The sequence below is a fragment of the Staurois parvus genome, unplaced genomic scaffold (genome assembly GCF_062004578.1).
Source record: "Staurois parvus isolate SC_StPar_1 unplaced genomic scaffold, SC_StPar_1.0 ptg000191l, whole genome shotgun sequence".
In the NCBI taxonomy this organism is placed as follows: Eukaryota; Metazoa; Chordata; class Amphibia; order Anura; family Ranidae; genus Staurois; species Staurois parvus.
The window spans coordinates 2,496,742-2,522,413 of record NW_028317987.1 but is presented as its reverse complement, the minus strand read 5'-3'; the positions used below and the strand labels follow the sequence as shown (position 1 = coordinate 2,522,413).

Below are 25,672 nucleotides of genomic sequence, written 5' to 3'. Positions count from 1 at the left end.
CTATCCCCCCTGAACCTAGGTGTTATTAAGCCTTTACATTTGTGTATTAGTGTTTGAGAAACGTGTCTTCATGTGGACCCTTTGGACCCTTAAACAGAAAGTGATAATGAGGGAGGAGTCAATACCCCAATGATGGTGGTCTTCAGGATCAGTCCAGTCTTCATCTTGGTTGTTCTCCCCCCATCCTCACTCTCTGACCTCTGGTGGGGCTCAGCCCCGCTGTTCTTCATGTCTAAATCATGGACTAAATAAGGAAGTGCAGTACTTCTTGTGTTGGGAAGATGGTGATGAGTGATAGAGGGGGTGGGGACCCTCGTCCTATAATCCCCTCATCACTGTCCCTCCTATAAAAGACAGTTCTGGTTGTTTCCTCACTCTCTGACTAAGGTCCATGAATAAAGAAATGACCTGGTAGGAGATCAGAGGAGCCATTTCCTAGTTCCCTTGAGGGTGGAATTGTAAGCTCCTCAGAGACCAAGCTGCCTGATGTGGGTGGAGTCCTGGTTTGGGGGAACCAATCAGCTCCTGTCTAGTAATCCTCTGTCTTTGTATTTTAGTCCATGGCCGGGAGATGAGGAAAACCTCCGAGGATTGTCTCACTTTGTCTCCAGACTGGAAAGTAGAAGATGAGGACATCACACAGTATAGTCCAGGAGAAAACCCGGCTCCCTCCAATGTCCATCCGGCACCACCCAGTGTAGATGGACCATCGGATTCCTCGTATCCTGAGGAACCTCAGACTGTGCGGGACCGGGCCGGCCTTCCAACAGGGAAGAGCTTTCCCTGTACTGAGTGTGGGAAATGTTTTTCAGATAAGTCTAATCTTTACAGACATAAGAAATTGCACACTGGGGACAAGCCACATTCCTGCCCTCAGTGTGGGAAATGTTTTTCACAGAAGCCCCATCTTTACATACATCAGAGATCTCACACGGGGGAGAAGCCTTATTCCTGTTCTGAGTGCGGGAAATGTTTTTCTCAGATGTCCCATCTTTACACACATCAGAGATTGCACACTGGACAGAAGCCGTATTCCTGTCCTGAGTGCGGGAAATGTTTTTCAGGGAGATCAGGCCTTAACACACATCAGAGATTTCATACAGGAGAAAAGCCATATTCTTGTTCTGAGTGCGGGAAATGTTTTTTGCAGAAGTCCGATCTTTACAGACATCAGAGAACTCACACGGGGGAGAAGCTACTTTCCTGTCCTGAGTGAAGGTAATGTTTTTCACAGAAGCCCCATCTATATAAACATCAGAGATGTCAAACAGGGCTGAAGTCACTTTCCTTTCCTGATTGAGGGAAATGTTCCTCACTGAAGTCCTGTCTTCCTGTACATCAGGGGTCACACACAACCCTGGAGGTGTATTAGTGCCTTGAGTGCGGGAAATGTCTTCTAGATGAATGTTGCTGGACATCCCAGCTCTCATGTGGGGAAGAAGCACACCCTGATATACACCTCAGATATACTCCATGGCTGATCTTCATCATGGAAGAAACAGTTGATAAGGAGATGAGAGGTCCCCAAAGACATGGATGAAGTGTGGGACCGGGTTGATAGGAGAAGAATAAAAATGGAGTCCTGACCTTTCATTGGCTGAGTACATTTTTTTTCAAACATTCTATATTGAGTTTTCTAAAGAGATATACAAAGAAACAATATGTCTGGGGTGAAAGAGGAGACGAGTACCTCATACTTCTTGCCATGACTTCTGAATAAAAGATAAATCACAGTAACCAATGAAATAATTATAATCTCTCCAATAAAGAAAGAGGAAGGAATCTTCTGGCAGGAACTGACCTGGAGGTGTGACCGGGTGTGATACCTGATCAGAAAACATGGATGGACTCTCTCCTGAGACTTTGTTCCCAACTCCAATAAGTGAGAGGAGCAGAATGTCATAATGTTCCTAGATGTCATGATAAAGCCAAGGAAGTAAGGTTGGGCCATGAGTGCGCACAGACACATCAGGAGAGCAAAAGAATGACAACGTCATGAACCAGAAAACCAAGATATACACGGCCAGATGGGGAGCAAGTAACACCTGTTATGTATGTGTGTCCTCAATGCGTGTTCCATACACGGCTGTCTAATCTCTACAATGTAACCACCTTCACCAACCCATCCATAGAAGTAAAAGAAGACAACATAGAGGATTGCTCCAAGGATGTAAGTGTTGCTGCAATAAAAGTGTCCCATCTATTATGGAAATGTCTGACTGAGGCTTGGTTGTTGAGCTCCATGTCTACCTTCTCTCTGTAAATCAGAAGACGTAGATCTTTTTAGTGTCTGTGATGGTGGGGACAAGGTGATAGTCCATTTCTTAGGAATAGCCCTGTGGGCCACCAGGAAACATAATAATATCCACTGCAAGCTCCTGCGGGATTTGTGGATGTGGGTTTTCTGAGCTGAATGGAGAGTTGTAGAAGAACTGGGTCCATGGGGAGTGAGCAGCCACAAACTCCTGAGATGTAGGCTAACACTTGTTCCCAAAAGGTTGAGATGCGGGGCCATTCCTGAAATCGGTGGAAGAGAGAGGGCGGTGCTCACTACATAGTGGATTTGTGGAGAGTTCTTAGTGGATAGAAATGGGATGATGGCCCCAAGGAAGAGTTTACATTGAGACTCTCTCCAGGATTCATTCACCACAAGCCTTTGCACTTTGTTCTATCCTTCCAGTATGTTGCCCACCAGGTTCTCTCCCGGTATGACCTTGCTCCAAGATTTCACAGATGTGGGATGTAGAGGTTTAGTAAAGAGAGAGTGTAAAGGTCGATATATGTCAGATATGGAGTATTTCCATTCCTGTAGGAAGCGATCCAATATGGAAGTTTGAAAACGTTGCTTGGCTGGGCAGCACCAGTTTATACAACCTGAGAGGTGTAGGTAGTAGAGAGAGGGATGGCTTGGCAGGTCATAAGTTGATGCAAGGGTTGGGAAAGATTTCAAAGTTCCTGATAGTTCAAATATGTGTCATACAGGGAGGCAACGCAGGAGAGCCCCTTAGAACTCCAAATGTTGAAAGCCTCATATTGAACAGCTTGTGGAAACATTGTAATGCCTCTTATGGGCAAATATTGGGAGACATGGGGTGACAGGCCCAGTTTGCTCTGTATGTCCCTCCATGTAAGAATCAGATCCCGTATCAGAAGGTTGTGTTGAATACTTGTGGGGAACAATTATATTTTGCAATGCAGGAGAGCAGCTAAGTCATATGGTTGCCCCACTGCCAACTCCAAATCATAATTACTGTATGAGGAAGCCTGAAGTATCCAATCTGTCCCTATACACAATAAACAGGAAGGTCATACAATGGAATATTGGGAAAGTTTGTTCCACCCTCTTTTTTTGCTCCCCCTGTTTAAGCAGTAACAGAATTGTTTGAAGAGGGTACAATAGGGGAGCAAAGCTCACCATTTTGAACAGGTGGCATCCCCCAAAAAGCAATAGGAGAAGGTACATCCATGTTTCCATCTCATTTCCTATTTTAGATATCAGTGGAGGGTAGTAATGATAGACCGAGGATGGCTCCTTCCCTATCGTAATGCCTGAATATGTGATCTGAACATTTGCTACGTGAAGAGAGACTGCTGGGCCCAGGGAAGGGTGTTGGTTCGAGAAAAGGAAAGTATTCCACTCTTAGCAGAATTGATTGGAAGGCCAGAGCACTGTAGGAGGCTTGTGAAGACCTGATGGAGAATGTGAATATCTGCCACAGGATCTGCCATAAAAAATAATATCATCAGCAAATAGGACTGCACAGAGTTCTTCTTGACCTGTCTGAATCCCATGTATTGGGGCTCTGGAGGAAAGGTAACGGGAGAAAGGTTCCAGGGCAAGGTTGAAAAGAAGAGGTGAAGGGGGGGCAACCCTGGTGAGTACCCTTCATGCAGCAATATTTCACCTGATATGAGACCTGCAGCTACCACCCTGGGTGAAGGTGCAGAATCCATACTGCTGAAAAGCCCATCAGAAGAACCAGAGCAAGCCAATGATAGCTGACATTATCCAAGACTTTTCCAGCATCCAATGTAATAATAGCTCGATCCTCAGACGGGTGTACCTTGCCTTGTTCCAGCACTGCAATAACTTTCTGAATGTTGGAAGCCACTGGTCTACCATTAATAAAGCCAGCCTGGGCAGTATGCATAAGGGAGGGTAATACTGCAGCCAAGAGGGATGCTACTATTTCAGAGAGTATTTTAGTGTCCACATTTAGGAGGGATAGGAGTCGGTATGCCTCCGGTTCAGTTGGGTCCTTGCCCTTATTAGAAATCAGTTTTATATAGTCTTGGTGACCCATTGGAAGGTATGGCCCCCCTCCCAAACCTCGTTATATACTGTCAGTAGCTGAGGGATGAAGAGAGTCCATCATCTTATACAATGCTGGTGTGTAGCCATCAGGACCAGGTGATTTCCCACTAGGTAAGCCTTTAATCACCTCAGACTCTTCCTTTAATGAAATAGGGGCATTTACAGATTGCAGGTGGGAGGGGCCAATAGTGAGTAAATGAAGTGAGTCTAGGAATTTTGTGGTCACCTCAAGGTCTTGGATCTAGATATAGAGCGGCACAAATATCTTCCAGTATTTTATTGGTTTCTTCTGAGGAGGAGACAAGGGCAGCAGAAGTATCCTTTAGGGAGGCTACATGAGTTGGTTGGAAAGACCCTTTGCTTACCCACCTTATCACCATATTTACACAATTGTGAATCAGCAGAGGAACAATTTACTGTATATGTTTACCCAGCCAAGTCCTTCCTGTGTTAGCGCCTCCACTCTGCTACCCAGCCGAGTCCTTCCTGTGTTAGCGCCTCCACTCTGCTACCCGGCCGAGTCCTTCCTGTGTTAGCGCCTCCACTCTGCTACCCGGCCGAGTCCTTCCTGTGTTAGCGCCTCCACTCTGCTACCCAGCCGAGTCCTTCCTGTGTTAGCGCCTCCACTCTGCTACCCAGCCGAGTCCTTCCTGTGTTAGCGCCTCCACTCTGCTACCCAGCCGAGTCCTTCCTGTGTTAGCGCCTCCACTCTGCTACCCAGCCGAGTCCTTCCTGTGTTAGCGCCTCCACTCTGCTACCCAGCCGAGTCCTTCCTGTGTTAGCGCCTCCACTCTGCTACCCAGCCGAGTCCTTCCTGTGTTAGCGCCTCCACTCTGCTACCCAGCCAAGTCCTTCCTGTGTTAGCGCCTCCACTCTGCTACCCAGCCAAGTCCTTCCTGTGTTAGCACCTCCACTCTGCTACCCAGCCGAGTCCTTCCTGTGTTAGCGCCTCCACTCTGCTACCCAGCCGAGTCCTTCCTGTGTTAGCGCCTCCACTCTGCTACCCAGCCACGTCCTTCCTGTGTTAGCGCCTCCACTCTGCTACCCAGCCAAGTCCTTCCTGTGTTAGCGCCTCCACTCTGCAAACCCGGGAGATGTTCACCTGTCCTTCACTCCAGGCCAGAACCCCCAAAAATCCCCCCTGTACCCATCTCAGGCTCTCTCCTTCCATTCACAGGGCTTTTCAGAGGACATCTGACAGGGAATGAGGACATGTTATTACCACCCCCCACCACCTGATTTCACCCTACAATGACACTACCACATTGTAATTGTGTGCATTGTACGTAGTGGTGGTGTGGCCCAATTGAGCCCAGTGGGGGAGCTTAAAAAGAGGTGCTGCTTGTCAGACTCTGCACCCCGAGTTAATAATGCTGCAGACACGGCCTGTTAATAGCCCCATCTGGCTGTTATTTTACAGTTCGAGGGCAGAAACACTGTGGCTCAGCTGTCCATTTTTACCACCCCCAAAAGCCAACTGAAAGAGACCAATCTCATGAGCAGTGGTATCTAAAATAAATTGAATAATTAGCGCTAACTATGGTGAAATGGAAACAAAAAATTAGAATTAAATAATGTAGCCGCTAGTGCACACAACCCATGTCTCAGTGCGGAAAATTATACATTCATAATGTGAAGTGAAAAAATGCTGCGCTACATGAAACAATGGCACAATCCTTATATAACCAAAAAACAAAGTGAAAAAATAAAAAAATATATATTAGAAGATAAAATAGTTGAAAAAATATTAATATTGAAAATGTTATTTATATATATATATACAAAAAATAAAGAATATTTTTAAGTATGAATCAAACAAAAGTCATTCAAAAAATCAAGTTCAATCAATAAAGTGTTCATTCAGTGAACCTTCCTTTGGATAATGAAAAATATGTGCATCTGTCATCAATTTCTGTGCAGAGAAATCCTCCACCATGTATCTGCTCACCGTCCTCCGCCATGTATCTGCTCACCATCCTCCACCATGTATCTGCTCACCATCCTCCACCATGTATCTGATCACCCTCCTCCACCATATATCTGCTCACCATCCTCCATCATGTATCTGCTCACCATCCTCCACCATGTATCCGCTCACCATCCTCCACCATGTATCCGCTCACCATCCTCCACAATGTATCTGCTCACCATCCTCCACCATGTATCTGCTCACCATCCTCCACAATGTATCTGCTCACCATCCTCCACCATGTATCTGCTCACCATCCTCCACCATGAATCTGCTCACCATCCTCCACCATGAATCTGCTCACCATCCTCCACCATGTATCCGCTCACCATCCTCCACCATGTATCCGCTCACCATCCTCCACCATATATCTGCTCACCATCCTCCACCATGAATCTGCTCACCATCCTCCACCATGAATCTGCTCACCATCCTCCACCATGTATCTGCTCACCATCCTCCACCATGTATCTGCTCACCATCCTCCACCATATATCTGCTCACCTCACGCAGTGTGACCGCACATTATACGATGTTACGGTCAAACTGCAATTTTGGTCCCATATGGACTCAGAAGATCAGCTTGCTGAATGAAGACTCCAAAGTAATCTCCCTCCTGATAAGCGTCTTTGTATCAGCCGTATTCCTCATTAATAAGAACTCCACATGGTGCTTTATCCTTTTATACTTTTATTCATCAATTACACATAAGAAATGCCCTCACGTTCCGGAGGTGTATATTGCACCATGTATGATGAACATCCAGTGATGTACTGATCAGACACAAGGTGGCAGTATCATCTCAGCAGCAGAGTCCTGCACATGCTCAGAACAGACACCATCCATCGGGGAGGAGTGTGCAGATGACGCCATGATGTTGCCATTCATCGGGACAGCGGTTGTAGTACTCTCTAACCGGCTCTTGGAAGGACATTACAGCAGGCAATAGCATTCACTAAGGGGCCCCGTGCTTTGCCTTACATCACATGATGGATGGTGTCTGTTCTGAGCATGTGCAGGACTCTGCTACTGAGATGATACTGCCACCTTGTGTCTGATCAGTACATCACTGGATGTTCATCATACATGGTGCAATGTAGACCTCCGGAACGTGAGAGTATTTCTTATGTGTAATTGATGAATAAAAGTATAAAAGGATAAAGCACCATGTGGAGTTCTTATTAATGAGGAATACGGCTGATACAAAGACGCTTATCAGGAGGGAGCTTACTTTGGAGTCTTCATTCAGCAAGCTGATCCTCTGAGTCCATATGGGACCAAAAGTGCAGTTAGACGGTAACATTGTACAATGTGCGGTCACACTGCGTGAGGTGAGCAGATACATGGTGGAGGGTGGTGAGCAGATACATGGTGGAGGATGGTGAGCAGATACATGGTGGAGGATGGTGAGCAGATACATGGTGGAGGATGGTGAGCAGATACACGGTGGAGGATGGTGAGCAGATATATGGTGGAGGATGGTGAGCAGATATATGGTGGAGGATGGTGAGCAGATACATGGTGGAGGATGGTGAGCAGATACATGGTGGAGGATGGTGAGCAGATATATGGTGGAGGATGGTGAGCAGATATATGGTGGAGGATGGTGAGCAGATACATGGTGGAGGATGGTGAGCAGATACATGGTGGAGGATGGTGAGCAGATATATGGTGGAGGATGGTGAGCAGATACACGGTGGAGGATGGTGAGCAGATACATCGCGGAGGATGGTGAGCAGATACATGGCGGAGGATGGTGAGCAGATACATGGTGGAGGATGGTGAGCAGATACATGGCGGAGGATGGTGAGCAGATACATGGCGGAGGATGATGAGCAGATACATGGCGGAGGATGGTGAGCAGATACATGGTGGAGGATGGTGAGCAGATACATGGTGGAGGATGGTGAGCAGATACATGGTGGAGGATGGTGAGCAGATACATGGCAGAGGATGGTGAGCAGATACATGGCGGAGGATGATGAGCAGATATATGGTGGAGAATGGTGAGCAGATACATGGTGGAGGATGTCTCTGCACGGGAATTGATGACAGATGCACATATATTTTTTGTTATCCAAAGGAGGGTTCACTGAATGAACACTTTATTGATTGAACTTGATTTTTTGAATGACTTGTTTGATTCATGCTTAAAAATATTTTTTATTTTTTGTGTGATTTTTGTTTATATAAATTATTTTATTTTTTTTATTTCAATATTAATAGTTTTTCTACTATTTTTTATTCTAATATATATATTTATATTTTTTTTTCACTTTGTTTTTTGGTTATATAATGGATTGTGCCATTGTTTCATGTAGCGCAGCATTTTTTCACTTCACATGATGATCATCAATGGACAGCCAGAGACTATGTCAGCATTGTAGGATATGAGCAGCTTGCTGCAGTGTGGGTGCCAACAAGTGGCCATATGAGTGTACAAATGAATATAAAACATATACAGTATAACTCGTGACTTCTGTGGTGCATCCACGGTTGGAGAACCGGAAAAAAGTTCGTGACTCTTGTGTTGGACAAGCTGAAAGAAGTTTGCACTAACCAGATATCTCAGCACATGGAGCATGGAGTAATTAAGACCTACTCCTGGTACTCTGAAAGGAAGCCACTGGAAGGGATGATGTCATCTGATATCTCGCCACTAGATGTCATGTTCCCAGGACAGCAGGACGATGATTCCAGAGATGCACATCAGCCAATAAGGAAATGAATCCAGCAAGCCAGCCAGCAACACACAGGAGACCAAGAGGAACCAGGCACCTTCAAAAAGCCCAGGCTCCCTCCAAAAAAGAGAGCCACAGGCCAGAAGCTTTGATAGTGTAGTATTGCATTTATTATGTAGTAATTCACAATGATAAGAAAAACCACACTTACAAATAAAGGTCACAGGAACAAGGGGCAGCTAACAGGTGTGTCCAGACAGTGGGGGGGCACCTCCCTGACGCGTTTCGTGTCACACACACGTTTTCAAAGGGGGTGCATTGCAGGAAAATCGATCATTTTTATAATCCGCGGTGCGCATGCGCAGTACGCACCGGTGACGTCATTGCGGTAAAGCCGCGCATGCGCAGTACGCTCATACGGCGGCCATTTTCTTGAAGAACAGTGCAGATGGACAGAAGAAGGTGAAACCCATGTTAAGGGACACAGATGGGGACAATCAAATATATGAAGCCATTAGCTTGCAATGGGGCAAAAAAAGAACACTAATCCTGTGTGCAGAGAATATATAGTTATTAAGGCATGGGGAAATAACTATAAAAATTGTCTCTGCGGACATGGCTCACAAAATTGCCTATAATAACATACATAAATATGCATATACGTTATTGTGATGGGAACTATTCAGACAGGTATTACACCCGGTGAATAAACAAATAAGCATAACGCAGGAACATAGGGTAAGTGATTAATAACGGAACCCGTCATATATGCAGCATGACCATGCATATCAAACATTCCCCAAACTGCGCCATATGTACCTGGGTCTTACTAGCAAAGACAAACTGTGGAGTCATACTGAGATATAATAGACAAACGTCTAACGATACAAAAACGCATGTGACCACAATATATACATAAAATTAAAACTAGCAAATGACTCCACAGTTTGTCTTTGCTAGTAAGACCCAGGTACATATGGCGCAGTTTGGGGAATGTTTGATATGCATGGTCATGCTGCATATATGACGGGTTCCGTTATTAATCACTTACCCTATGTTCCTGCGTTATGCTTATTTGTTTATTCACCGGGTGTAATACCTGTCTGAATAGTTCCCATCACAATAACGTATATGCATATTTATGTATGTTATTATAGGCAATTTTGTGAGCCATGTCCGCAGAGACAATTTTTATAGTTATTTCCCCATGCCTTAATAACTATATATTCTCTGCACACAGGATTAGTGTTCTTTTTTTGCCCCATTGCAAGCTAATGGCTTCATATATTTGATTGTCCCCATCTGTGTCCCTTAACATGGGTTTCACCTTCTTCTGTCCATCTGCACTGTTCTTCAAGAAAATGGCCGCCGTATGAGCGTACTGCGCATGCGCGGCTTTACCGCAATGACGTCACCGGTGCGTACTGCGCATGCGCACCGCGGATTATAAAAATGATCGATTTTCCTGCAATGCACCCCCTTTGAAAACGTGTGTGTGACACGAAACGCGTCAGGGAGGTGCCCCCCCACTGTCTGGACACACCTGTTAGCTGCCCCTTGTTCCTGTGACCTTTATTTGTAAGTGTGGTTTTTCTTATCATTGTGAATTACTACATAATAAATGCAATACTACACTATCAAAGCTTCTGGCCTGTGGCTCTCTTTTTTGGAGGGAGCCTGGGCTTTTTGAAGGTGCCTGGTTCCTCTTGGTCTCCTGTGTGTTGCTGGCTGGCTTGCTGGATTCATTTCCTTATTGGCTGATGTGCATCTCTGGAATCATCGTCCTGCTGTCCTGGGAACATGACATCTAGTGGCGAGATATCAGATGACATCATCCCTTCCAGTGGCTTCCTTTCAGAGTACCAGGAGTAGGTCTTAATTACTCCATGCTCCATGTGCTGAGATATCTGGTTAGTGCAAACTTCTTTCAGCTTGTCCAACACAAGAGTCACAAACTTTTTTCCGGTTCTCCAACCGTGGATGCACCACAGAAGTCACGAGTTATATATGTTTTATATTCATTTGTACACTCAATTTAGAACAATTGTATGTTATCAGGTTTCTGTGGATCTTGAGACCTGTTTATAAGCGCTGCATATTTTATGACATATTATCCGAAGTGTTCTGAGGTTTACTTTCTATGCTAGCAGCTTTACTAACAATATCTTTATAATCCATACACTTATTTGATTAATTACTAGACACCTAGCGCTGTTATACTCCAATTTTTAAGTGGCCATATGAAATTGGCCTTAAGCCCTTCTGGTTCTGGTCATCTAGTTTAGTAACCCAAACTGAAAGAGGACTTTGCTATGTTGGTTAGGGCTAGGACTTACTACCAGGGCCTGTACTATGTGACTGTTTAACATCCATGTGTTTCTTGAATGTCAGGGCTCGCATCTTTACTGTGTCTTTTTTTTACTCTTCACGTATTTGTACCTCAGAATGCCCGGGGTGCTATGGGGGAGCTCCAGCCCCCTCTGGATGCAGAGGCCAGCGTCCCTGAAGGTCAGTTTCTAAACTGCTTACACATATGCACATGTAATGTATGTAGAAGACTTCCCCTCCCCTTACTTGTCTCCATTGGTTGGCCTCATCCTGAGTTTCGGATGCCCCCCAAAGAAATAAAACATTCACACTAAACAACACATCAGGCAGATAGGGGCTTAATCTTCACACTTAGACCTGACAGCTGAGTTGGTCTACATAGGAATACATTAAAGTGTTTTTCTAATTAAGAAAGGACAATAAACCAAGAATATGACACAATAGTCAAGCACTAACCTGACACTCCAGTGAGCAAAAACCTGCTTCTCAAGTAACAAGTGTTTGTTCCACTCTGGTCTCTCCACCATCTTAAATAATCACTCTAATAGATGCAGCTGACACATCCAGCTTCCTGGGAGATGGACCGCCTCCCTTCAAGGACACACCTGGTTAATCACACTGCCAGATCTATAGGAATCTCTGGACCTGTGTGGAGGGAGTTGGGCCACTACCCTCCAATAGGCTCACAGAATTTGCTCAGCTCTGTGCTCTGGCTGTGTATAATGTGTGTAGGGATCCCCCCCCTGCAGCTAATAGAAAGCTAGGATAGATGTCTTTGGGAACTCTGTGGAGGAGATAGGTGTGACAAAGTCATCTGTTGTCTTTACTGATGAGATTGCCCTTTTCACTGTTGCCTACAGATATATTTGCAGTCAGTGAGCAAACACTTTAATCTAGGCCTAAGGATTCCAAGCTCACTCCCTGGGCCATGAAATCCTCCCAGGCAAGAAATGTAAGTTCTGTGTTCCAGTTATGAGGTGACAACAGCATAGAGTGCTGTTGTGGGCTTTTGGAATCATGTCAAAAATATGACTTTTATCAAGACATAATGTTATATAGCAAACAGCTCAGCAGAACCGGATGTTAAGAGTTAATTTTGTCTTGGTTAAACCTTCAAGAATTCTAGTTAAAGAACTGAAGAGAACAGGGAATTAAGACTTTTCCAAGACAATGGGATTGTTTAAACTGTCAACAAGGACTATTTGTATATGGAAGTGAGAAGAATGCATCTACAGAAAGTCAAACACATAGGACTCTGACTTGTAAACATTTCAACAATAATGAGACGGGAACTCAACTGTTTGAAAGCTTAACCAAAACCTGTAGAGTGTGATGAACCAACAAACCTCTGAAACTATTACTATCTACTATTGTTCACCAAGGGTGAAAGCATTAACAATTGTTTACCATGAGTCCGATACAAGGGCTAGGCAAACAGAGATTTTTTCCCTACACAGAGGAAATGTTGATGCTGAAACCAAGGGGTGAAATTCAGGACATTTAAGTTTAAAAGTTCACTGTATATCATTACAAAAATGTACTACAAAAACAGATTATAAATAAGATGTCATAGACTTTAAACACCACTAAATACTCAGCAATGGGAACTATATATCACTAACTTGAGTATTGAGATGATGGGAAGTAAGATGTATTATAAACTAGCATTAGTTACATGTCTTATCAGGAAACAAACAGGATGATACTTCAAGGAGGAATAACCGAATATACACCTATATTCCATGGTCCCTATTTAGAATATCATAGGTATGATCACTGCTATATCTGGATAGAGCCGTATATTTTATTCCTGAAATTACCTGAAGATTCCACCCAAGGTATGAGTCATCTCAAATACTCACATTGTTCTGTGATACATGACCGCCACCTGGCGGGCAGGTGAGAAATAGCTTATGTACACACATTTCTCAACTAGCCAATCAGGAAGCCTGGTGGGAAGGTATCTTAGAACAATGGACTAGTGGATATAAAAAGCCCATGTGCTGTAACATAAAAAAAAAACCTCATGAAAAAGAAGAACCCTCATAAGACCTCATGGAAAGACCTGACATCTGAAGAAGATCTCTGCTGAAATAACTACTCTTCCATCTTTTCAAACTTCCTAAAACTTTAAACCTCTAAACTTATAACTTCCTACATTCTCCCCTATTGAATCTCTCACTTGCCTATATATCAGTCTAAAGGCGTTCCACTGCCAGCTAAATCCACGGGAGAGTTGCCTAGTCTGACGTCCGGGTGTGGTGAGATGTTTATTTGATTTTGTATTAATTATTTCCTCTGTTGTGTAGAATCATAAAAATTACCGTAGTGTATTACAACAATATTGGATAGTTAGATATATGTAGTCAGATACTGTGTTACTGTTAAAAAGAAAAATTGTTGATTGCCATATTATAAATTTTTCCATATTTCATAATTTATTGAATATTAATAACCAGAGTATCATATATCAAGGGCTTACTTCTTGCAAGCCTATGGCCACGGCATGTAAGAATATAACCTTTGAGATATTCGAAATTATTAATTATTAATAAATTTAATAAATATCATATCATTTAAATTTGTGATTGATGTAATTAGTTAGAGACATTATTAGTGTGTCTTACATTGGTAGGATATATTTTTGATTGTGTGTACCAATATTCATTTATCACCAGTCTTTTGTGTTTTGTGTTAATATATATATAATTTTTGTACATAAATAAATTTTTATATTTATCTATTATAAGGCAAATTTTGTGTGTATGGTACGAAATCATATTGGCTAAAAGAATTCAAGGTATAATAATAAGTGGTGATCGAATTATCAAGGTGTCCAAATTATTGGTTTACTAAATATTTGCCGTATTTTAACGGCTGGAGGCACTGTAATATTTCATCTAAGGGAAAGGGACACGCCCTTTATAAATAATATATCCTTACATAAACCACCACAACATAAATTTGGAGGCACTGCTGAGATCCATAGAAATCGTACCATAACACAAAACGCACTGGTGATTGTATATTTGTACACGTTATCAAACATATATTTTGTATCAAAATGGCATCCAGTAATCACGGATCCACCTCTTCCAAGCATAACGAGGAAAATATGGCGGCCCAAGGTGTTGAGGAAGAAACTCTGAAGCCAGCCCGGAAAGCTGCCGGTGCTTGGCAGAATTATGTTGAATGTGGAGTAATAGATTATCTCCGCAAGAGATTAGGTCTGGGGGATAGCCATAATGAGTTTGTGGATGAAGAAAAAAAACAGGCTATGAGCACCTTTGAGGACCTGTTTAACCAAAAGGGCCAGGTTGTTGGGTTTTTAATGGCATTTGCTGGAGCAGAAAGTGATAGAGGCCGTGACAGACTTCTCCTAGAAGCTTGGCCCATGTTATGGTTCATGACCGCTGGAGCTGCCCAGCGGACCATGACTCTAAGGGAAGAGTTGTCAGAGGCCCGCCTCTTGTTAGAAAGCAAAAATCAGGACATTGAGTCTTTGAAAGGGAAGCTTGGTCATGCCGGTATTCGTTTAGACGAATCCGAGAAACATTATGATAGATTGGTCGGAGACTTTCGAAGTGCTCAGGACCTGTATGAAAGAAACTTTCAGGAATTAAAACAACTTCAAAAGAAGTATCAGGACTTGAAAGATGAGGTGGAGTACTTCAGATCAGAGAGGTTATCTCCTGTCAAAATTAAAGTTCACCCAGGGGATAAGCATGACCAGTCAGAACTTACCTTGATAAAATCTGAGCAGAAAACTCTGGAAGAGCAGATTATAAGGTTGACGGCCCAAATAAATTCTGGGGTCCAAAGACGGACCAACCCAGTCAAGCCAGAGGCTGATGAGCGGAGATACCCGCATCACAGCGAAGTATCTGATAGTGAGTCAGGGTCAGAATATAGGTCACCTCCTAAGCTTTCAAGATACACTCCAGAGCGCTCTGAAGAAAGATATGAGGTTTCATATAGGCAGGAAGGGAAATCCCAGGGGTCATTCAGGAGATATGACACCCCAAAGGTCATTAAGTTCCTGAAGGACACTGTTCCTATGTTTTCTAAGAAAGGGTCCCTTGAAATCACCGAACACATGAAAACATATGAACAGACGTTAGAGATTCTGGGCATTAGAGATGACCACACCAAAATAGAATTGCTGCCATGGGTGTTTGAGGAGAAATACCGGCAATTCTTTGAGACCTTGAGGGCCTATTCCAATCAGTCCTGGAGAGAGGTTAAACATAAGTGCCACATGGAATTTGGGCCTTATAAAACTGTAACCTCTGCCAAGGCTGCGGCCTACAATTTAAAGTGTGGTCCTCACCAAAGCCCTGCAGAATTTCTGGCTGTCCTCGGAAATGCCTATTTCCTGGCTGAAAAGGATCCCAATCCTAACCAGCCAGAATTCAAGACACTATTCTATGAAGCATTACCTGCTTACATAAAATTGGGACTTGCAAAGGATTACAGAAAGGGATGCTCTCTTGATTGGTTGGTGAGAGAGAGTGACTATTTATTCTCGATCCAACAGTCCAGTGAGGGCGGGATAAAAAGAGAACCTAAAAATAGCCCCAAGATAGTAGCAGCCACTACCGTTTCCCCTCCAAATCCAAATGTGCAGGCAGAGAAGAAATCATATGCGGAAGTAGTCCGTGGGGGTAAAACCAATGGTTCCCCTAGATTTGTACCTCAAGCCCAGCAAGTGAAGGAGGTCCATAACTTTGCACCCCAAAACCAGTGGGTGAGAAAGGATAGACAAAAGCCAGGGAACTACGGTAGTGGAAGTGAGAAGAATAAAAAGTATGGTAAAGGGCAGTACAGTGATGAGAATCAAAGGAGGCAATGGTATCCTCAGAGGTTCTATTATCCTCGCCAAAACCAACATGGGAATTTTTATGGGAACCCCAATTTCAACAGGCCCCATAATTACAATAAGAATCCCAATTTTAATAAAAACTCCGATTTCCAAAGATTTCCTCCACGCCAAGAACACCCTCAGGCTCAAAGGGGGGATACAGTACCCCAGGCTCCCTTTAATAACAGGGAGACCCCAAAACCTCAGAGAGAACAATGGCGTCGGGACCAGAGCAGTAGTTCTGACTCTGAGTCTCATTACCAGTCTCGTCCAAAATACAAGCGCAAGTATAGGAAGAGGGAGAATCAACAGAATGACTCCTCTGAGCGTATTGGACAAATAGAGGCACAGGTCAGCAAAATGGCTGAACAGATGGACAGGCTTGCCACTCAATTTCCATCCAATCCTTTTTTAGGAGCAGCTCCTGTGACCAACCAAGGGTCACAGAATTAACAGGCAACCAAGCCTTAAACCAACAGGGGAGGACACTGAGTCAAATGACAGGAGATGTGTGCCCCGTCCCTGACACGCCTACTAATGGAGAAGCTAGTTCTCAGGCAAAGGGGGACCAGTTGTTGGTTATTAATGATTCTCCTGTTTTTCAGTGTCCATCTATTGCCCCTAATATAGTCGCGGCATCGGAAGTCGTCAGGATTGACAAGCCAGACGGAGCACCAACTTCTAGTTGTGCTTCTGTCTTGAGACAGTCCAAGAATCCCACCAGGGAGGATAAGGGTAATGTGTCCACCACATGCGGTGAGATAAGAGCCAGTCACATGTTATTGAAGGGCCCACAGATCTTCAACCACACTAATTTCATGTGTGAGCTGACTGAATCTGATGGGAGATATTATGCCACGGTGCAGGTGCAGGATGCCAGTGATCTTTCGATTGTCGGCTTAATAGACACTGGATCCCAAGCAACCATCATGTCACAGGAGCATTTTGACAAAGTGGCTAATGTCATGCCCACCAAGCCAAGACTTAAAAGTTTTGACAGCTCATTGATTGGTGTAGGTGGAGACCCTTTACAAGTCATGGGTACCGCCTGGCTGAAACTAAAACTGGGTAATAAGGAACTGAGACACCCCATCATCATTGCTAGCATATCACAGCACCACATGATAATTGGGATGGACTTCCTAAAAAGGCTGAACACCATAGTTGATTGTGTGAACCAAGTCCTGTGGTCACAGGTAAATACCCCAATTAAATATGGGAAACTTAAAACTCCCCATTCCCGACAACACTGCCACCTGGTGGAAGAAAGGCCTGGATCATTAGAAATCCATTTCAGGAACAGCCAACTTCCTGATGTAACGGTTATCAAACCTGATGACTGTAACCCTATCAGAAGAGATGAGGAACACATTTATAGAATTCCCCAAGATAAAATAAAAGATATTTCCCTCCAAGATGACATCCTTACGATATCTTTTCATCAGGAGGATAAACCAAGAAAAGGGGGAGATCACACCCAATTCTTGACAGGTATTGAAAGGGTTAACAGCGACTTGTTTATCCCCATCCGGATAAATGGTCTTAATAGGTCAAAATATGCCAAACTAGATTTGAGACAGGAACACAGCTTTGTAAGCCATGGGTTGATAAAACACCTGACCGAAATGGAAATGATCCGTTTCTCCACACCTCAGCGTCATTGGAATTCAGACTCCCTTGATGACTCTGATGATCACAATTCAATGGCTAGGTGTCTCTTAAACGTCACTGTAGGAAACAAAACAGCCGCCCATGTGTTCCTAGTCTTGGATAATTCCCAAACTAAAATTGATTTTGGCAACGATATATTACATCGCTTTGCAATGCAAGTCGACCTAATTAATGACTGTTTATGGAGTCGACTAAAGGGGGACCCCGAAAAATACCAAAATCTGGACTTAGCTTTAAAATCCCAGCAACAGATGCCTTATGCTGTTGAAGTCCAGGTAGCCCAAAAGATTACAATTCCTAAGGGCATAAATAATTTCATACTCCCCATCCAAGTTAAAAAGGGACATAGACTGAAGGGGTCAGATGCATTAGTATGCCTCTCCCATAAAATGCAGGGGGAGGGACTGAACATTACACACACGCCCCTAGTCAACACACATCAATCCCCGATGTACATTTACGTACATAATCTGTCCAATCAGGACATCGTCTTACCCAAAGAGACCCTTATTGGTCTAGCGGTAGAGACTGAATATTATACCTTTGGGGTTACTAACCAGGTGATTGGACTCATCCCCGATGAATATTTGTCGGAGGAACAATTAATTGAACAAACATTCCATTCATTACCAGAGGGTATTTTCACCATAGAGTCCATTTATCCATTCGATTCTAAAGATGGCACCTGTCGAATCGAAGAGACATCAATTGTCTTTGATCACCCAATCAAAGAACAAGAGTACCCCAAAGAACCTGGATGGCAGGAGAACACACACACACATCACATACCCAATGACCTCACCACGAAACTTGAGGAGGCATATGAGATAGGTCAGCCGGAAAGCTTTCCTGGATTCAAGGAGTTAGTGGAAGAGATGGTGGCCCTCGCCGACGCGTGTGCCAGTGATCTCGACCGACAATTGCTCCGAGAGCTTCTCCTTGAATTCCAAGAGATCTTTGCCAAGGATTCTTATGATTGTGGGACTACTGACCTACACATTGCTAGGATCCAAACAGATCCAGATGCCCCACCAGTATTCGTAAGACAGTATAGGTTACCATTAGCTTCCTATGAATCTCTAGCTGAGATTATTAGGAAGTTACATGAAAGGGGTATAATTAGGCCCATCCACAGCTCCTACAACCACCCGATCCTGGGTATTTTAAAACCCAATGGACAATGGCGTTTGTGCGCTGACCTCCGTCAGCTAAACAAGCGTGTGTACATGTCAGGATGGCCTGTCCCATACATAGACCAATGTCTAGCCCAGCTCCAAGGATCCCAAGTTTTTACAGCCTTGGATTGTGCACAGGGGTATTGGACCATAAAGGTGAGCGAGGAAGACCAATACAAACTGGCCTTCAGTTTTGGGAATCGACAATATTGTTGGGTGAGAATGCCTTTCGGATTCATAAATTCCGGACATGAATTTGCTGTGTTCATGCACAAGGCCATGCCAGACGCCTTCGAAAGGGGGACGTTGGCATATGTGGACGATATCCTGATCAAAAGTACTGATATGGCCAAACACATTACAGAACTTCGGCATGTCCTGGGCCAATTAAAAGCAGCAGGAGTAAAACTGTCCTTACAAAAAGCCCAGTGGTGTCGCACGAAGGTAAACTTCCTAGGCCATGAAGTTACTGCTGAAGGTTTGAACCCACAAAAGAAGAAAGTTGAGGCGGTTCTGAACTGTAAAGTCCCTACTAACCTTAAAGAATTGAGATCATTCCTAGGTATGGTAAACTACTCGCGTAAGTTTATTGACAATTACGCCGAGATAAGCAAGCCACTGCTTCACCTACTGAAGAAGGATGTCGAATGGTCGTGGGGTAAGAAACAGGAGGACGCCATGAAGGAATTAAAGGAACGTCTCACACAAGCGCCGTGTCTCGGATATCCCGAAGGGGGTAAAAATTTCTATCTAGAGACAGGGTTTACGCAGGTAAGTATGAGTTCTGTTCTTTACCAGAAACGTGATGATGTCAGTAAGGTGATTGCCTATGCCAGTAAAACTTTGTCCCCGGTTGAAGTAAAGTTCAGTGACTGTGAAAAAGCTCTATTGTCCACCGTGTGGGCATTACAGAATTTCCGCAGTTACATTCAGGGAGAGAGAATCATTGTTGAAACGGCCCACCAGCCTTTACAGTATTTAAAGAGTGAACGTATCAAGGGAGGAAATGTGTCTAATAGCCGCATCACTGCTTGGACTTTGTCTTTGCAAGGGTGGCCTCTTGAAATTCGGTACAAACAGAACAAGGAAAGTCCAGTAGCCCAGGGCCTAGCCGAGCTCCATGATTGTTCCGCAACTACGCCTGCTATGGAGGCCCCGGACACTGACTTTCTGGAAGAACAACTGTTCTCTCCCTACAAGGTTTATGATGAAGAATACTGTAAACAGCTGCCGTGTGTATATGTGGATGGTTGTGCTTTTCATCACAAGGATGGGGAACAGCTCCAACTAGTGGCAGGTATTGGAATCGTTTGGACCCAAGGTGTCATCCCAATTTCTGTGGGATACAAACTTGGACCAAAAAGCAGTCAGGTTGCTGAACTTACTGCAATTCTTAGAGCAGTTGAGATGGCTATAGAGTTCAACATCAAAGAGTGTGCCATCATAACCGATTCCAATTATGTCAGGAATAGTTTTGTGGAGTATTTTCCTAGGTGGAAGCGAAACAACATGAACAAGAGTAATCACAAACCCGTGAAACATGGTAAGCTCTTTTGTCACATCGATGAACTGGTAAGGTCCAATGATCTCACCCTGCACTTCAAGAAGACCAAAGGCCACTCCAAGGTTCTAGGTGCCGAGAAAGAAGGGAACGATCTGGCCGATTCTCTAGCCAAGGAAGGGGCAATCACCGGTGAACTGATAGACATTGACCAATTTTTAGGTACCGTACAGATTGAAGCTGTCACCAGGCAACAGGCCAGAACAGCTGGTGATCCGAATGCATTACAGTGGAGTCACGATTCTCCTAGTGAGGATTTAATTACTGCCCAAAAAGAAGACCCAATAATTGGCTTGTTTTATAGTCATATAGAAGATCCCAACCAAAATCCCATAAATAAGGAAGTATATAGTGGGAAGGAGGATTTACGTATCTTAATGAAATCCAAATCCCAATTCTCTTTATACCAGGGATTGTTGATACGAACCTCAAAGGGTGGCGTACAACAATGGGTCGTCCCACTTAAATTTAGAGGTTTGATGCTACAGCATGCCCATGATGCTCCCACTTCCGGTCATCGTGGAGAGAAGATCACGTATGAGATCCTGCGGGATTATGCCTACTGGCCTCATATGTTACGTGATGTGAAGGAATACTGCCAAGGTTGCCTAATATGTCCCCAATTTCAACCTACCAAGCCAACTCACAGAGCACCTCTCCAGAAGAGGGGGATATGTATGCCTTGGTCAGACCTTCAGATGGATTTTATTGGGCCAGTAACAAAATCTTCACGAGGAAATCGGTATATGTTAACAGTTACATGTTTATTCACCAAGTATGTCGAATGTATACCAGCACCAAATAATAGCTCCGAGACATGTGCTGCATTGCTAATAAATCATGTATTTTCTCGTTTTGGTTTACCTCAGAGGATAGAGTCTGATAGAGGATCGCACTTCACTAGCGAAGTGATGGCCAAATTGTGGAAAATTTTGGGGGTTAAAAGGAAATTGCATATCGCCTATCGGCCAGCCTCTAGTGGTGGTGTAGAACGATACAATCAGACCATCGTTAATGTCCTTAAGAAATTTGTTAAGGAAACAGGTAAAGATTGGGATGTCAAACTCCCGCTGGTCCTGATGGCGTTGAGGGCTACTCCGAATACAGTTACAAAAATGTCATCTTTTGAACTGATGACAGGTAGACGGATGGTACTGCCCCAGCACTTATTGTATCGCACTACAGATCAAAATTTGATCAATGCTACCACCACACACCAGTACATAGAGGATTTACGTAAACATCTGCAATATGCTTTTGCCTTTGCCCAGCGAAATTTGGAAAGAGCTGCAACTAGTGCTAAGACATACTATGATCTCAAAACCTCCAAGAAGGAATATGAGATTGGTGACAAGGTCTATCTATACAACTTTGCAAGAGACCAGATCAAGGAACGGAAATTCCTTCCATCTTGGAAAGGTCCGTTCTCTATCATTGATAAAATCTCTCCGGTCGCATATAAATTGCAGGTGACACGGTATGGTGAAATCAGTGATAGATGGGTGCACATCAACCAATTACGTGCTTGCCATCCGAAGTCTCAATTGCAGTTGTTGGAAGACTAAACCCACCAATTCCTATCTGGAGATATTGAGATCATTCTTAAACTTCCTTTAAACATATAATTCATATTTGGCCTTACAGGATCCGGTAATATAATTTTATGTATATCCATTACTCAAACTGTTCATTTTAATAATTTAGAAAGGAAGGCCCAGACTATGACCAGACCGGCGATCGGAGGTGTCAATGACCGGACCCTAGAAGGAAGCTATAATGTCCTGTGGGAAAGACCAGATGCCAGAGATCGATCCGGAGACGATAACCTGATGTCCCAGGCCACCAAGGGCCAGTCCAGAGGAAAAGACCCGCCTAGGAGACCGTCTAAGAGACCTGTCGTGCGGAGGACCCATGGACCCCAAGGTGGATGTGTCAGGCCAGGCCGGCCTCATCACAAGACCAGGATCGTCATCGGAAGTGTCCATCTAAAGACGCCGAGTCAAGTTGAGGAACAACCAGCATGACCGCTGCCATTTTATTATCGGAAATTTTTTTTTATTATTTCATTCCCTTCACCGGAGAAGACGAACAATCACCCTAGCCAAAAGCCTCACTCATGTTTTTCGATACAGACACCCCTATACACGTGCCTGTACCCCAAAAACAAAGGGGGATTTTGTTGTGGGCTTTTGGAATCATGTCAAAAATATGACTTTTATCAAGACATAATGTTATATAGCAAACAGCTCAGCAGAACCGGATGTTAAGAGTTAATTTTGTCTTGGTTAAACCTTCAAGAATTCTAGTTAAAGAACTGAAGAGAACAGGGAATTAAGACTTTTCCAAGACAATGGGATTGTTTAAACTGTCAACAAGGACTATTTGTATATGGAAGTGAGAAGAATGCATCTACAGAAAGTCAAACACATAGGACTCTGACTTGTAAACATTTCAACAATAATGAGACGGGAACTCAACTGTTTGAAAGCTTAACCAAAACCTGTAGAGTGTGATGAACCAACAAACCTCTGAAACTATTACTATCTACTATTGTTCACCAAGGGTGAAAGCATTAACAATTGTTTACCATGAGTCCGATACAAGGGCTAGGCAAACAGAGATTTTTTCCCTACACAGAGGAAATGTTGATGCTGAAACCAAGGGGTGAAATTCAGGACATTTAAGTTTAAAAGTTCACTGTATATCATTACAAAAATGTACTACAAAAACAGATTATAAATAAGATGTCATAGACTTTAAACACCACTAAATACTCAGCAATGGGAACTATATATCACTAACTTGAGTATTGAGATGATGGGAAGTAAGATGTATTATAAACTAGCATTAGTTACATGTCTTATCAGGAAACAAACAGGATGATACTTCAAGGAGGAATAACCAAATATACACCTATATTCCATGGTCCCTATTTAGAATATCATAGGTATGATCACTGCTATATCTGGATAGAGCCGTATATTTTATTCCTGAAATTACCTGAAGATTCCACCCAAGGTATGAGTCATCTCAAATACTCACATTGTTCTGTGATACATGACCGCCACCTGGCGGGCAGGTGAGAAATAGCTTATGTACACACATTTCTCAACTAGCCAATCAGGAAGCCTGGTGGGAAGGTATCTTAGAACAATGGACTAGTGGATATAAAAAGCCCATGTGCTGTAACATAAAAAAAAAACCTCATGAAAAAGAAGAACCCTCATAAGACCTCATGGAAAGACCTGACATCTGAAGAAGATCTCTGCTGAAATAACTACTCTTCCATCTTTTCAAACTTCCTAAAACTTTAAACCTCTAAACTTATAACTTCCTACATTCTCCCCTATTGAATCTCTCACTTGCCTATATATCAGTCTAAAGGCGTTCCACTGCCAGCTAAATCCACGGGAGAGTTGCCTAGTCTGACGTCCGGGTGTGGTGAGATGTTTATTTGATTTTGTATTAATTATTTCCTCTGTTGTGTAGAATCATAAAAATTACCGTAGTGTATTACAACAATATTGGATAGTTAGATATATGTAGTCAGATACTGTGTTACTGTTAAAAAGAAAAATTGTTGATTGCCATATTATAAATTTTTCCATATTTCATAATTTATTGAATATTAATAACCAGAGTATCATATATCAAGGGCTTACTTCTTGCAAGCCTATGGCCACGGCATGTAAGAATATAACCTTTGAGATATTCGAAATTATTAATTATTAATAAATTTAATAAATATCATATCATTTAAATTTGTGATTGATGTAATTAGTTAGAGACATTATTAGTGTGTCTTACATTGGTAGGATATATTTTTGATTGTGTGTACCAATATTCATTTATCACCAGTCTTTTGTGTTTTGTGTTAATATATATATAATTTTTGTACATAAATAAATTTTTATATTTATCTATTATAAGGCAAATTTTGTGTGTATGGTACGAAATCATATTGGCTAAAAGAATTCAAGGTATAATAATAAGTGGTGATCGAATTATCAAGGTGTCCAAATTATTGGTTTACTAAATATTTGCCGTATTTTAACGGCTGGAGGCACTGTAATATTTCATCTAAGGGAAAGGGACACGCCCTTTATAAATAATATATCCTTACATAAACCACCACAACAGTGCTTTCAGGATAATAGACAAAGGTAGACAAGTATTGCATGCTGTTGTTGGTTTTTATTACAGCTAATACATTTTGTTTGGCTTTTTCTACAGTGTTCCCCAATCCAGACATTCATGGCCTCCTGTGCTGGGTGTGCCGACACATCCAGACCCTGGAGCAAGCCTTGGAGGTGGACCCAGCCGAGGACCAGCCTGGACTTGTGGTCTATATTAAGCAATATTTTTAGTTTTTTGGTTTTTAGATTTTTATAAATTTGTAAATAAATGTTCTATTTCTCTTGGACAGTGCCCTGTGTTGTGGCCTTCTTCAGCCTTTGCAGGTCGGCAATCTTCTTCATTGCAGTTGGAGCTGATCTGCATGTCCCTAAAGCATTGCAGGACTCTGCTAGCTCCAGCTGCACTGGACAATCTTGCTTACCTGGAATTTCTGGTAATGTCCAAACGAAGTGTTTTCTGGCAAGTCCAGCTTTAGGACTGTAGCAGATAGGATTGCATGTTTCCGAGAGGTAAACCAGCTCCTTCAATCCTAAGCTGGGATACATAAAGATTGAAGTTGTCTGCTTGCTGTCTGCAGCTACTCCCAATCTTGGTTTGCTTCCTCTTGTGAAATGCTGCAACACTTTACACAGAACACTCCATTCACGTTACATTGTTCACGTTTGGAGTAGCTCTTCATTCCATCCAGGGACTTCTACATAGCTTGGTGGAGTGGAGTTGTGCAGACTGCCAAAAGGGGGGTGCAGCCAAGTAGACAATGTGTGGTGGGATCCTGTGGCCCAACTCTGTCAAGATGTCTCCCATCACCTCATCTCTAGTTGGGATTGGCATTACACAGAAGTCACATGACTTGAAAGCTGCTCTTGGATGGACTATCAGTTATGGATGAGACCAGTTACATGCAATGTCCCCCAGAAAAGAAGGGGCCCTAATGGGCAAATTGTCTATCTGCTCACCACACACCACTTGGATCC

The 25,672-nt window shown here is 43.2% G+C and overlaps 1 protein-coding gene across 1 annotated transcript; it reads left to right on the top strand.

Annotated features, from left to right (window-relative positions):
* The first annotated feature begins 515 nt into the window (after window positions 1–515).
* Window positions 516–24,984, top strand: LOC149461859 (uncharacterized). The gene is made up of 3 exons (XM_089677646.1): window positions 516–2,170; window positions 11,410–11,473; window positions 24,795–24,984. The coding sequence occupies exon 1, from the start codon at window positions 572–574 to the stop codon at window positions 1,214–1,216; it is 645 nt and encodes a 214-aa protein (XP_089533772.1). The 5' UTR covers window positions 516–571; the 3' UTR covers window positions 1,217–2,170; window positions 11,410–11,473; window positions 24,795–24,984.
* The last annotated feature ends 688 nt before the right edge of the window (window positions 24,985–25,672 follow it).

Coding starts and splice junctions, on each gene's coding strand:
- LOC149461859 (XM_089677646.1), top strand. CDS start 572: ATGAGGAAAACCTCCGAGGATTGTCTCACTTTGTCTCCAGACTGGAAA.